This window comes from Melospiza melodia, chromosome 2 (assembly GCF_035770615.1).
Source record: "Melospiza melodia melodia isolate bMelMel2 chromosome 2, bMelMel2.pri, whole genome shotgun sequence".
Taxonomy (NCBI): Eukaryota; Metazoa; Chordata; class Aves; order Passeriformes; family Passerellidae; genus Melospiza; species Melospiza melodia.
In genome coordinates this window covers 137944718-137957186 of record NC_086195.1, presented here as the reverse complement: position 1 = coordinate 137957186, position 12469 = coordinate 137944718, and the positions used below count along the sequence as shown (strand labels likewise).

Genomic DNA, 12469 nt, shown 5'->3' with positions numbered 1-12469 from the left:
TTTTCAATTTTCTGCTCTATTCAGTTTCTACCTTTACAGTGAGACATGCACAAGTGAGTTCAAGAAATAAAGGAAATAGAAGGCCCCCTGTGAGGACATCAAAACAGAAATGAAATAGAATAAAAAACCTGATTGCTGGAAAATGAACTGAAAAAGACAAAATAATCTATAACAGAAAGAGGTAGAAGAGTTTGTTTAATTTCATGAGTTTTGGATTCCACAGAGTTTCCACCGATTTTAAAAATAAAATCTTATACAGGTGTACATGGTGCTGGAAGTGTTTTTGGGCATGAAAGGTGAAGATCTATAAATATATTTGGAGGTAGGATTTAATAAACTAAGGTGTCTGGTGCAGATTTAACATAGTGATGTTCCAGATATGTAAGTCAGTCGCAGAGATTTAGAACTAGACCAAAAAATGAAGAAAAAAGGGGAGAAAAAAAAAAAGACCATGAAAGAAGGAGAATGGATACATGGGAGAAAATTGCAGGAAATGCAGTTTAAGATCACAATTAATGAGAAGTAGAGACCAATGTGGAAATACCTGAGAATCCATTAAAGGGAGTAGCAAATATAATTTTAAATCCAAACTTGAAGCACAAACAGCAAAAGAGGCCAAATAACTTGTAAGGTTGGAAAGCGAAGAGATCAAGCACCAGGCTTAAACAAACAAAAGAGGATACTTTTCCCTCAAAGCACATAACTAAATTCAGAATCTTGTTGCCACAGGTTACTGTGGAAGCTAAGATGACAAATGTTTTGAAATGGGACTGGACAAGCAGGTGGAATATAATGCTGTAGTTAGGAAAGGTGCAGTGGGATTTCTGGTCTTACACATTGTAGGAGATCTAATGAGGTTGTAACTGGGTCTTTCAGTTGCTTTTATTTGCAAAATGTTGCTTGCCCAAGAAAAAAAATACAAAATTGAGAGGCTGAAGACAAAGGAGCATGTCATGCCACTTCTTATTCCTCAGAGATCCTAAGCTGCTGGCTCAAATGATTTCCTAGTTAAAATTTGGACAATAAGAACTGCCTTGACCATCTACAGCTGCTGATTCATGTTCATTTCCACACTGCTCTTCCATGTAATTGCTGCACAACACATTACAGTTCTGAATATTTCAATTAATTTAATGCCTGGCTGTAGATTGGCATATCAGGATATTTCACCAAGGTGCTCTGTTTCTAACAGGGCTGTAAATGATCAAGTGCTGCTGTTTGCACTAAGGAGGTTCCAGTGATGTGGACTTCTGTCACTCCCTCCAAGGCAGTGCTGAACTGAGCCTTTGGCAGTGGCACCCAGAGGTGCTGAACTACTCCTCCAAACACAGCAGCTGTGTCCTCAGGTTGATTATGATGGAGCACCTCCTTCCTCCACTCCAGCTAAATCACTGCAGCTATTACTGCAGCTCTGCAAGCAGAGTCTATGTTTTTGAGTTGAGCAACACGAGTTTGACAGTTTGCTCTGTTTGCTGGTGATTAATGACTAGTATTTGGACAAAGGTAAACAAAAATTCTTAATAAATTGGAAGAGAGTGAAAATTGCCTGGGGCCCATTACCAAAGAAAGGGTGTAATATATCCAGCCAGAATGTGCACTTCTAAAGCACTAAGCTTGCCAATTAGAATACAGAAATGACAACAGCTACAGGCATTAAAGCCTCTGCCTTTGTTACTGCATGAAAAAAATGCTTGAGCAAACGACATGTCTTGCCTTTGTGCTTCTGCCTATAAACTCTGACTTTGTACCCACCTTCCTGCTTCACAGAGTACTTTTTGACATTTATTATTAACAATAAATGTTAAGAAAAAGGAAATTAGCAGTCACATTGATTCGGCAAAGCAGCATGAGCATATTTAATAGCCCAAGCCTTTAACCTTATTCAAATAGATTCAATTTCTCTGAAGTCTGGTTTCTTTAATTATACAAAAAAATTCTAAAAATAATTTTTATGTTGTCAGATACTAATTTTATTGGACAGATTTCCATTCATCTGCTAACAGCAATATTTATTTTCTCTGCCATCAGTTAACATCAAAACAGTATTACCTCATCATCACCCCTAACAGTGGAAAAAATACTACTCTTCTGTATAATTTTGTGTTTAGATCAGTCCAGTTAAAGGCATGAGACACTCTTTGCCTGGTATGTAAAATTAATATATATACATACTTTCTTACATCATATATAATTAAGATAAAATATATTTTCCATTTCTGGTCAATGTTGTCTCTACTCTAAAGCTGCCTAAACCCTCTCTGAGTTAGGAAGATAACTTAAATAATCGAGAGAATTAGTAGATTGAGTATCACTGAAAGGAGGATTTCTTAGGGGGAGACAAAAAAAAAAAAGAGAGAAACCAGATGAAGCTGTTACACCATTAACACACAGAAAGAGATAAAAATCTGTTGAAGTGGAAAAAAAAAAAAGGAATAAAATGCATGGAAATCACAGTACATATAAGAAAAGGAAAGCTGTGAATCATGTTGCCCTTCCCAGCCTCTGCAGAGGATACCTTCCAATGATGTCCCCTGTTTCCTCACACAAGCTCCTGTGGGAAATCTGGCTTGTACCTTGTCTTAGAAACCTGATATTTTAAGGTAAAAAGTCATATGATTAATGAGCTCTAACAAAGGAGTAGGACAAAAAATTACGTCAACACGTTAAGCACAGGGGAAGGGATGAGAAATCAAAGGATGCTTCCAGATATATTTGGGAAGATAAAAAATACATTCTCTATTAAATAGAAGGATGCATCTCAGAAAATGATAAAAAGTAGGTTTTCTAGCCCCCAGAGAGAGAGAGAAAAAATATTGTATAATTTTAGGAGGATTATGGCTCACTAGAGACATTCATGAATGTAATGAGCTAAAGAAGGGGTAAGGCTGCTTTAAATTTATCTATACAACGGATTGTGCTACACTTGATAAAATAATTGTGTCAGTCTCCTTTTTACTTAAAATTAACCTTACAACTCTGAACCCCAGTAAGTTGTTAAGTACTAAACATCATCTCATGCTCTGTCACAGAACTCTGATTGTTTCAGAAAGCTGGGAAGCACCTGACATTTACCTTCTCTAGTTCCAGCGCTGGAATTGCAGAAATGCAATTAGGAAAACTCAGGTACTCATAAAAGAAAAGGTCAGCAATGAGCAAGCTAAACCTGGTAACATGCCTAATGTGCTGCCAAACATAACAAAATGCCTCCCTGATAATGAATGATTTTACAGACTGCCAGGAAGTTGATGCAAAATAATCAGATCACCAGGGGACACACCACTGTGCAAGACTGGGAACGGTGAAATATTCTTTGATACAGTTCTATTGCAGAGTCACTGCTGATGGAAGAAGATCCCCCATTATAAAAGGCCATATTTTCAGAAATAATGACATAAATAAATTGGGCAGAAAACACAAATGACAGAAGTTTCAACACGTGCTAAGTGCAGAAGCCGTTACCTCATCAAAGGCAGAGCACTTTGTGCCTGCAGCCAACAACCACCACACCACTGCCTCTGGGATGCAAAAGACAATTTTTCTTTTCCTCTTCTTGTAGCAGACAATGTAAATAGAGGTTAGAGGGTTTAGTTTTTCTGTTTGTCTTTAATGCAGAAATACTCACGCAGCAGTACAGGCTCTGTGCTCCTCATGGAAAGAACTCCTCCTTATTTGTGTCACTCATCCTACATAAACTATGGTGAACTTCAAGAAACATGAAAAGTAACCTAAGTGCTTCTTTTGATAAATGATGTTTCATCAACAGTGCCAATAAATATCTCATTACTGAAAGCAGCACTTACTAGAAGTTTTATGCCAAATACCTAGAGGCAGGTAAATCTGTAGTGAAAAATGTTTCTGATATCTTACAACCACCAAGGAAATGTATTCTTGTTGTAACTGAGTTCGTAATGAGCAAATAAAATCTACATAATTCTCTTGTCTATTTAAAGACTAAAATTTACACTAGATTTTTTCATTTTAATTTGTCATAGTTATAAGAAATTGCATTAAAAAAAGAGGGGAAAAAGTATAATCATGAACTAAAGTGAAGGTCCTGCCTCTATATTGTCTAATACAAAAATTCAAATAATGGAAATGGCAACCTTCCAGGAACTACCTCTGATAGGAAAACACCATGTTTTGAGGCTCCTAGATCCAAATTGCTAGGCTGTATTAAAGGCAAATTCTAATTTTATATTATAGTTTCCCCTACAGCTGAGTTATATCAATCTATTTCATGATCATGGAATCCTTTCATGGAAGGAAGCTTTTTCACATGACACATATTTATTTATTAAGAAAAAAACCCCAAATCAATTGTAATTTATTGTGAACTTTGATATTCTTCCATTTTATTGGAAGTAGTATAATGCATTTAGGACATGGCAAAGTTTTTTGAGGTCTGACAGTAATGATGGGCTTGGTGATATCAGCTAACTTGTATGAGCAGAATTTTCTCAGGAGCAGAATCTAACTTGTGTGAAGTATTCAATGTCCTGTCTTTGCTGGTCTATAAAAAGCTAAGCAGAAAACCTCTAGCACACATCTGTCTGTTATTTCTCTTCATATACCCTTTTGTAACCAGCTTTATCTGAGCTGGGCCTGAGGCAAGTATTTATGAAACAGTACCCACAAACTGCAAAACACTTTCACAGGTGCTTACTTAGCAAAAAGTTCACAGCAGAAGTGAATACATTTTGTTTAAACTGTAAGAAGAGAGGCATGTCATAAAAGATAGACAACAAGCTCCCCACAGCTAGATCATAGCATCAATAAAAGTGCAATTATACACCCACATTTTCTTGCTATTCTTTCCATCATGACCATAAGAGCCTGATTGTATCAGCTGAAATGTTAAATATGCATGGAATGCACCAAGGAGAGCACACTCACCATGTACTATCAGGACGTATTCCGTGCTGTTCCGGCCAATGGGATTTTTTGCTTCACATCGATATGTGCCATTGTCTGTTTTGTTTAGGAAGCTGATGCTTAGAACTCTGCCATTGACAACCATCCTCTCTGGATCTGGTAGTTCTCCACCATCCTTTGTCCACAGTACTGGTTCTGGCCTGTTGGATCAAAGTGTGGCATTTATTTAGACACGTGAAACACATACATGCAACATGTACAGCAGAAATAACATCATCAGCAACTTATGAATAGTCACCTTCCACCCCAAGAATATTTGAATTACTGGATCTAATGAACTGTCATTGTTACAACCCTACCATCCTGGATATGAACTGCTAAAGAAAGTGAATGAACAAGCAGAGAAATAAGAAAGAAGAAAAATAAAAAAGGAAGCAGAATGGTACAGCAACAGGCTAAGATCTTTCCTAAATCAAAAAAATAGTTCTTGTGAGGTTTCAGGGCCCACAGGTGCTTGGCAAGGTAAGTGCAAATAGGATGATGTGGGTGTAAGTGGTTTGAAAATGGATTCTTAAATTGCTTAGGCCATTCATATTCACAAGTGAACTTGAATGCACTGAGTATTTTTCCTGAACCAGGCATATCAGTCCCAAAGTAACACATGTTACACACAGCCACAACTTGTTTGTCTTGCTGCATTGTGTCACAGCCCATCCTTTTTTCCCACCTTTTCTTCATCCTTCCCTTAAATAATTCCTTGTTTCACATCACAAGCAATGTAAGATTTAACTTGAAATCCTGGATTTTCTCCTCCTGTGAAACCTTTCCTCTTTTGCCTGATGCACTCACATCAAACAGGCCAAAGGCAATGCCCTGGTGATGGTAATCCACCAGGCAAGGTAAGGGCACCACAAAGAAGGGAACTGGCAGTCCTGAAGGTTCATATACACCTTCCCTCAGGCAAGGCACACCTAACTCCTTCCTAGAGACTCTCAAGAAGCTGCACAGCCCATGAGATCTGCCTAGCAGCCAGCAGGATGCATTTATTACTGGCACACAGCCTTTACTTACATGTAACAAGGTATATTTCCAAATTTACATGAGGGAAATCACCAAGAAGACAGGACTGTAACTGGGAATGCAAGGTTGGTTTACTGAATCTTGTCTATGCAAGGAGCAGACAGAGCATCTCAGGCCCTGTTACACCAGTCACTTCAGCAGGATATTCACAGCCTGGGGATTCAATGCTACCTTGCTTGTAGCTTTGTGCAGCATAAGCCACATATCAATCTCTATCCAAACGTGCCAGTTGTGTGACTCAGTAATAAACCAAAATATAATACACTGTTATTAAATTAGCAGTTGCCAGGTTAGTCACTAGTAGCACTACAGAAACACTTAATTTCACTAATTTGAAGCAGGTGTTTAAGGCCTATTATATATAATAACTGCTAAGAAAAAGAATTTTGCCAAAGTGTGGCCTCATAAAAAGAAAAATAATTGTAATGGCTGTAATGACATGATTTCGAGTTAGGCAACTCATGTAAACAGAGAGAATTTTTCTGAAATGCACTTCTATAAAATTCAAAGTAGTCTTTAAAGAAAAGTATTTATTCTGAAATATAATAAATTTACGCAGATTTTAGTAATATTTTGGATGACACCCTGTTAAAGTGTTGTCACACTTAGTATTTAGACAGGCTATACTCCAGAGTTTTGATTTTTTCCAGAAAATCATATGCTCAGAAATGAAAGCAAGGATTAAGAGCTGATAGTGTGATGGGCCTTATTTATGCCTTACCATAAATATGTCTTAATCCTCTTCCTAAGCTCATTTTTATGAACTGGTATCCACACACACGTGGTGCACAATGTACACACTTTCTTTCTGTTTAATGCAAGCAGGGAATCCAGATGTCCATGCTGATGTAGAAACATTGCCCTGCAGAGTTCCCAGCATTAAGGTGTGATTTGCTGTGATATTTTAAGGTGGATTTGTTCAATTTTCCGGCCAACTCCTCATTGTTTCCCATTTACCAGCTTACTGTGGCTCTGCAATCCCAGGAGTGGGGACTCTGAAACACTTCTGCTACAATGTGCACCATTACCTGCATAAATGGCGTGTTAAAGCAACTTCTGTGCAGCTGTAATTTATGGAACTTAGGTTTTAAATTGAAACTAGATGGCATATCCTAGGGGGAAACCTATAGGATAACAAATAAGTATGAAATGGAGGCATAGATATAAATTATTCAGCGAGCTCTGTCACATTGTAATACACCAACTCTAGTCTTATATAGTGCACTTAGCTGTGGTTGCAAAACGATGTGTGGCAGAAAAGCCAGGGCTTAGAGAGAGGCAGATCTGAATTTTCTGGGTGTTGGGGAAGCTGCTAATCCAGAGTGAATATTCAGCCATCCTGTGCTGTATTTTGGCAGCAGCAGAGCAATTCCTGGGCAGCAGGCCCAGAGCCAACACATCCTGGTGGCCGGGCACCGCTCTCCCTCCACCTCAGCACTGCCTAAAGCAGCAATTCCGTCACAGCCACGGAATTAAATTCTGCCGGCACTGCTGGGAAGCTTTGAGACACTTGGTCTACACAATTCACTGGTTAGGCAGAAGTGAGCTAAGAGCATGAGACATGCCCATGCACCCTGGCCATCACGCTGCCGTGGTCAGCAGCAGCAGGATGGCTGTTTAAGGGAAGCATGGGAGTACATTCATTTTGTGCTGTCCATTCCTCCTGCACTCTGCCAGCAATCATCCTGTCAGGGGGGCTGCAGGGCACATATTTTTCTCTCTTTTGCATACACTTATTATTTAGACCTGTGCCTATGAATGTCTCTAGTATCTTGTAGAATCTGCTTATGATGTCCACCATCATGTCCACCAACTATACCTCCTGTAGCAACTAATTCTGGGAGTTCCCTACCTGCCATGCAAAATGGTATTTACTTTTATCTGTTGTTCACTGATCTCCTAGAAGTGGCAATGAATATTGCAGGACATGGTAAGTAGCACTCCTTCCTGTTATAACCTCGTTGTAACTTATGGGAGCCTAGAAACTTAGCAGGCTTGTCTCTCCCCTTTTTTTCTCTTTTAGAATTTGATACCTTATGAGATTATCAGCTGGGAAAAAATTACACACAAAAAAGGGGGAAAGGAATCTTAACTTTAGAGCACATTGGGTATTCTTTCATAATTGCCTTAGTACCTTCATTGTCCAAAGCTGAAACCCTGAAACAGCTTTCCTTCTCTGTCAAAAGGCACAGACAAGTGTGAATTCCCCACAGTTTATCCTACTGAAACCTGCCCACATCTGCAGACCCAGAGAGAGTTTCTTCTCTTACCCAAGATTTTGAAAGGCATACTTAGGTTTGACACGCTAAAACACCTGGCAAACATGTACTCCCAATATTGCACATTTTTCTCTATTGCAAACATCCCTAACAATGCAGAATGTAAGCGTTTTTAAAATACTAATGACTTGCCCCAACACTATCAATGCTTATTTGAACTGGAACAAACAGGGATATTTGTACAAACAATACCTTCCATTTGTGCATTCAGTGAAAGCCATAGAAAAAGGAACAGGTTTTTAGTATTGAAATCTGAGTTTGTTAAATGTCTTCATGTCAGCCTTAAAACCTGACACAGAACCAACAAAATTTGGTATTCTTTTCCAGTAGAATGAAATAGAATTGAAATCAAGGTATAAAAATGTTGGTATGAAGTTCCACAATGGTCCATGTTTTATATTGTGGTACTTTTCTTACAAGTAACCAAACAAAGAAATGGTAAATACAGTAAAACTATTTTCTGGCCTTGAGAGTAGAAAACCCTTTCTTTCAAAACCAGTCAGAGAGAAAGGTAGGGCCAAACTGAAAGATGTTGGAAAAAAATAATTTAAAAACTCTTGATTAGAAAAGAACACCTAGGCACTGCCTTACATTTTCAAGAAGTGTTTATATAATATGAAAGTCAACAATTATGTTTTTCCACATTAATATATTTTTTTTTTTAGCTGAGGTCTTTGGAATTACACAGTATTTTACGACAACATTGGCAATTTTCTGTCTCTTTCTCCACTCTTAACCCAAGGACAGTGATTGAGTGCTTTCTTACAATCCTCCTCTCTAGTGATATCTTTATATATAACTATAATAGTTAACTTACCCTCCATTTAAAAATTATACATATATCTATATGTTTTATATCTATACATATTGACATACATTTTCTTTTTGAACAAAGTGCATTTAGGCAATGCAATCCATTTTCACTTGAAACATCTTGGCTCTATGCATTTTTGTTGCCCTTTTCTAATTTTTGTGCACAGAAAGGTCATGTACAAAGTGTTCTTCACTGAGTCCTTAATAAACAACCCTTAGACAACTTACTGACCCATTATAATAGCACAGAATAACCTTTTCATTTCCATAAGATCACACTCAAAAAACACCAAAAAACCCTGACCAACCCAAACAACAACAAAACCCCAAAGCCACCTTTTTACAATTTCACTGGGGATATTCTCATCCAACTGGGTATGTAGACATCCTGTCAAAATTTTGTAGCCAATGTGGGTAAAAATAAAGATAGAAGAAGAATAAGAATTTGAGGAACACTAACAAGATAAAAATAAATTCATATTTTTGAGTAGGGCCCTCTCCAACAATATCTTTTAGTTCTCCAAACAGGGGTACACTTGTATTTACTGAAGTCCATAAAAAAACAAAATCTAGTGCATATGCTCAAATGAGTAGTGGAAAAGGTATCACAAGATTTATCAGAGTGTTTCTTGTTGAAAACCTGGTGCAGTATTAAAAGTCATCTAAGGGAATGATTGCTTCATTAACTTGAAACTTATAGTTCTTTTGTATCAAGAAATTGGATTTTTTAGCTTTGTCAGTTAATCACCCACTTGAAAGTCTCAACCCTGGGGGAACCTCTTGTTTATATAAAGTCTCAGTCTGAGGAGTCATATTGGGATGAGCTGGTTTGGAGCATTACATCTATCAAAAACATCAATATCCACAGTCTCTAACCTTTCATAAAAGGCTTGGATAGATGGATGTTATTTTATGAGATATGAACTCTCTGTGATTTTCTAGTTCTGCAAAACCTGAGTAACCTTCACAAAGTGTTTTTCTCAGCAGTAGAAATAGTAAAGAATATCCAAAGTACCTTTCATAAAGTTCCCTTGTTTTTTTTCAGAAAGAAGCTTTGAACATCTGAATTGACTATTATTATATTTTCTTCTACTTTTCTCTTTTAAGTATTCTCAGCAGGCACAATGTAGCCTAAGAATATTTATAATGTCCTATACTAATGCTTTCTAAATGGTCAAGAATTTAATTACCAAAATGTGTTAAAAAATGAGCTGTCACTTAAATACAGATTTCAACTTTTTATATCATAAAAAATTGAAAGGATTTTACAGCTACAAAAAAACAGGAACAACAAGAGGTATTGAAGACAGCTGCAGTGTATTATGTGAAAAAGGTGCTTAAATAATAAACAAAAAGAGGTAAAAAAATCTCAAATGGTGCTAATATTCATCATTTATAGGGAAAAAAAGAGAACCCTAAAAAAAGAAAAAAAAAGAGAAAAATATAGCAGTAGAGGAAAGCAAACAGTCGAAGAAAGAAACCAAACCAGGTAAAGCCCAAACACTCTTCATTCCTTACCTTTTGTCCAAGATAGAGAAAGCCTTTGCTTTGTTCATCACAACTTTACTTAGGTGACAGACCTCCCTGCCTGGATCTTGCTTTGGATAAATCAGGCAGTCCTCTCACCCTTGCTGGATTACAGGTGCTAACCATGCTGATATGACAGACTAAATTTGCAGCTGAAAGTCCTTATCCCTCAGCAGACTGTCACAGCAACTGATTAAATTGCATCACGAATCTTTTCAAAGCAAATATATTTATTCTTCTACCCAAAGATACAAAGTATATCATGTTAGAGGGTAAAAGAGTAATTTCTCATATTCATATTTCCTCCTATCTACACTCAAATATTTCCTTGCAATTGGTATTAAGATTCCTTTTAGGTCTAAAACCTTTGCCTGTGGGAAGTTGACTGTTCTGTTTCTGCATTAATTCTATTTCTCTTTTGTGTTTCCTCTCATCAGGTTGATAATCCATTTCCTTTTATACTTTAGTACCCTTAGAGTCCAGGGCACCCTTGGACATAAGGCTTTCCACCTTTAACACAACTGTGCAATGCTGCTGCTCCCTGTCTGGAAAGATTTTCCCAACTGATCAAGCCATTATAATTGTAACTTCTTTGAAGCTACTTAACTCCAGTTTTTCCCTTTGTGCATATCATGTACTCCCTCCCCACCCTTCTCCAAAGAAACCTCCATTTCCTTTGTTATCATTTTCAAGAAGGCAAGGCAATATCAGATCAATATTCTGAAAAGTGCCTAATCCACATATATATGTGTAGCTTCTTACCTAATTCCAGTATTATTCACAATCTTCTCAGAGAAGTATAAAAACCCTGCTGTGAATAACATTTTGGGGAATGGCTTTCTCATAGTCACGAGACAGATCAACAAGAGAACTTATGTGAAAATCAGAAGACAACTTATCGGTGAATTGCACCAGAAATATCCATTGTATTCTACTATTGCAAGCAGCAGGAAGGCTAGAATGGACAAAAAGACTGTCTAAAAAGAAAAACAAACAAACAAACCCAGCAACAAAAGCAAACCAAACAAAAGTTTGTGAGGGAGATGCCACAGGAAGGAGTTGCCATCCTATAACCTATAATCTGTCCTTCTGCTATTTCACACAAATCTCTCCCACATTTGTCATGCACTACAGCTGATGTCAAACTTCTGGTGTCTCATTTCATCCCCCCTCCATTTTTTTTTTTTATTTCTCTAATCTGATCATCTTCCCAAACAACAAATTGGGCATTGCTGCTCTTTTATTAGTTATCCAGAAATTTCTACACCAGGCAAGCAGTTGTATCCATGAAAGGGAAAATTTGCTGAACTAATTAATTTATGCCTCCTATCACTTATGAATCTAGAAGCAAAAAATGGAGGAGGAAGACGTTGCCATACTTCCAGATTTTCAAGGCCAGGCCACCACTTAGGAGCAAACAAAACTGAAGAATACTGTTAAACTTATGTATACCATAAAGAAGATGGCTAATCCTCTTTTAAATGCACCATCAGGTCAGGGAATAGGCACTGACTTTTTCATTTTTTAAAATTTTTTCCACAATAAATCTGAAAAAAACCCTGGGCATTTCAATGCACTTTTAGCAGTTCAAATCAAAATGCCAAGTATTTTGGAACACTTTCAGTAGGCAGCTAATAACCACACTTTTTCTAATATGTATTTTAAAGTTTGAGGCTCAAAACATCTTAAGTTCAGAGGGAACACTATAACCTCTACAGTTTGTGAACAGCTTTAATAAGAAGTCTGCTTTAAAACCTTGTCTTTAAAAAACAATGGTATGTATGGCTATGCTGTTCATTTTATGTCACCAGTTTATAAATAATTTATATTCCTTTTAAATTTTAACCAGGAAAAAAGAAAAGTCCTCCACAGAAGTATAACATGTCTTTCAAAAAGAT

General features: G+C 37.2%; 1 protein-coding gene across 3 annotated transcripts in view; it reads right to left on the bottom strand.

The window, feature by feature from the left end:
• Window positions 1–12469, bottom strand: part of CADM2 (cell adhesion molecule 2) — a 572300-nt gene that overhangs the window by 62664 nt on the left and 497167 nt on the right. For all 3 annotated transcript variants that reach the window (XM_063150069.1, XM_063150071.1, XM_063150070.1), the window contains one exon: window positions 4894–5072. In XM_063150069.1, the coding sequence (XP_063006139.1) occupies window positions 4894–5072 (179 nt within the window). The remainder of the gene's footprint in view (window positions 1–4893; window positions 5073–12469) is intronic.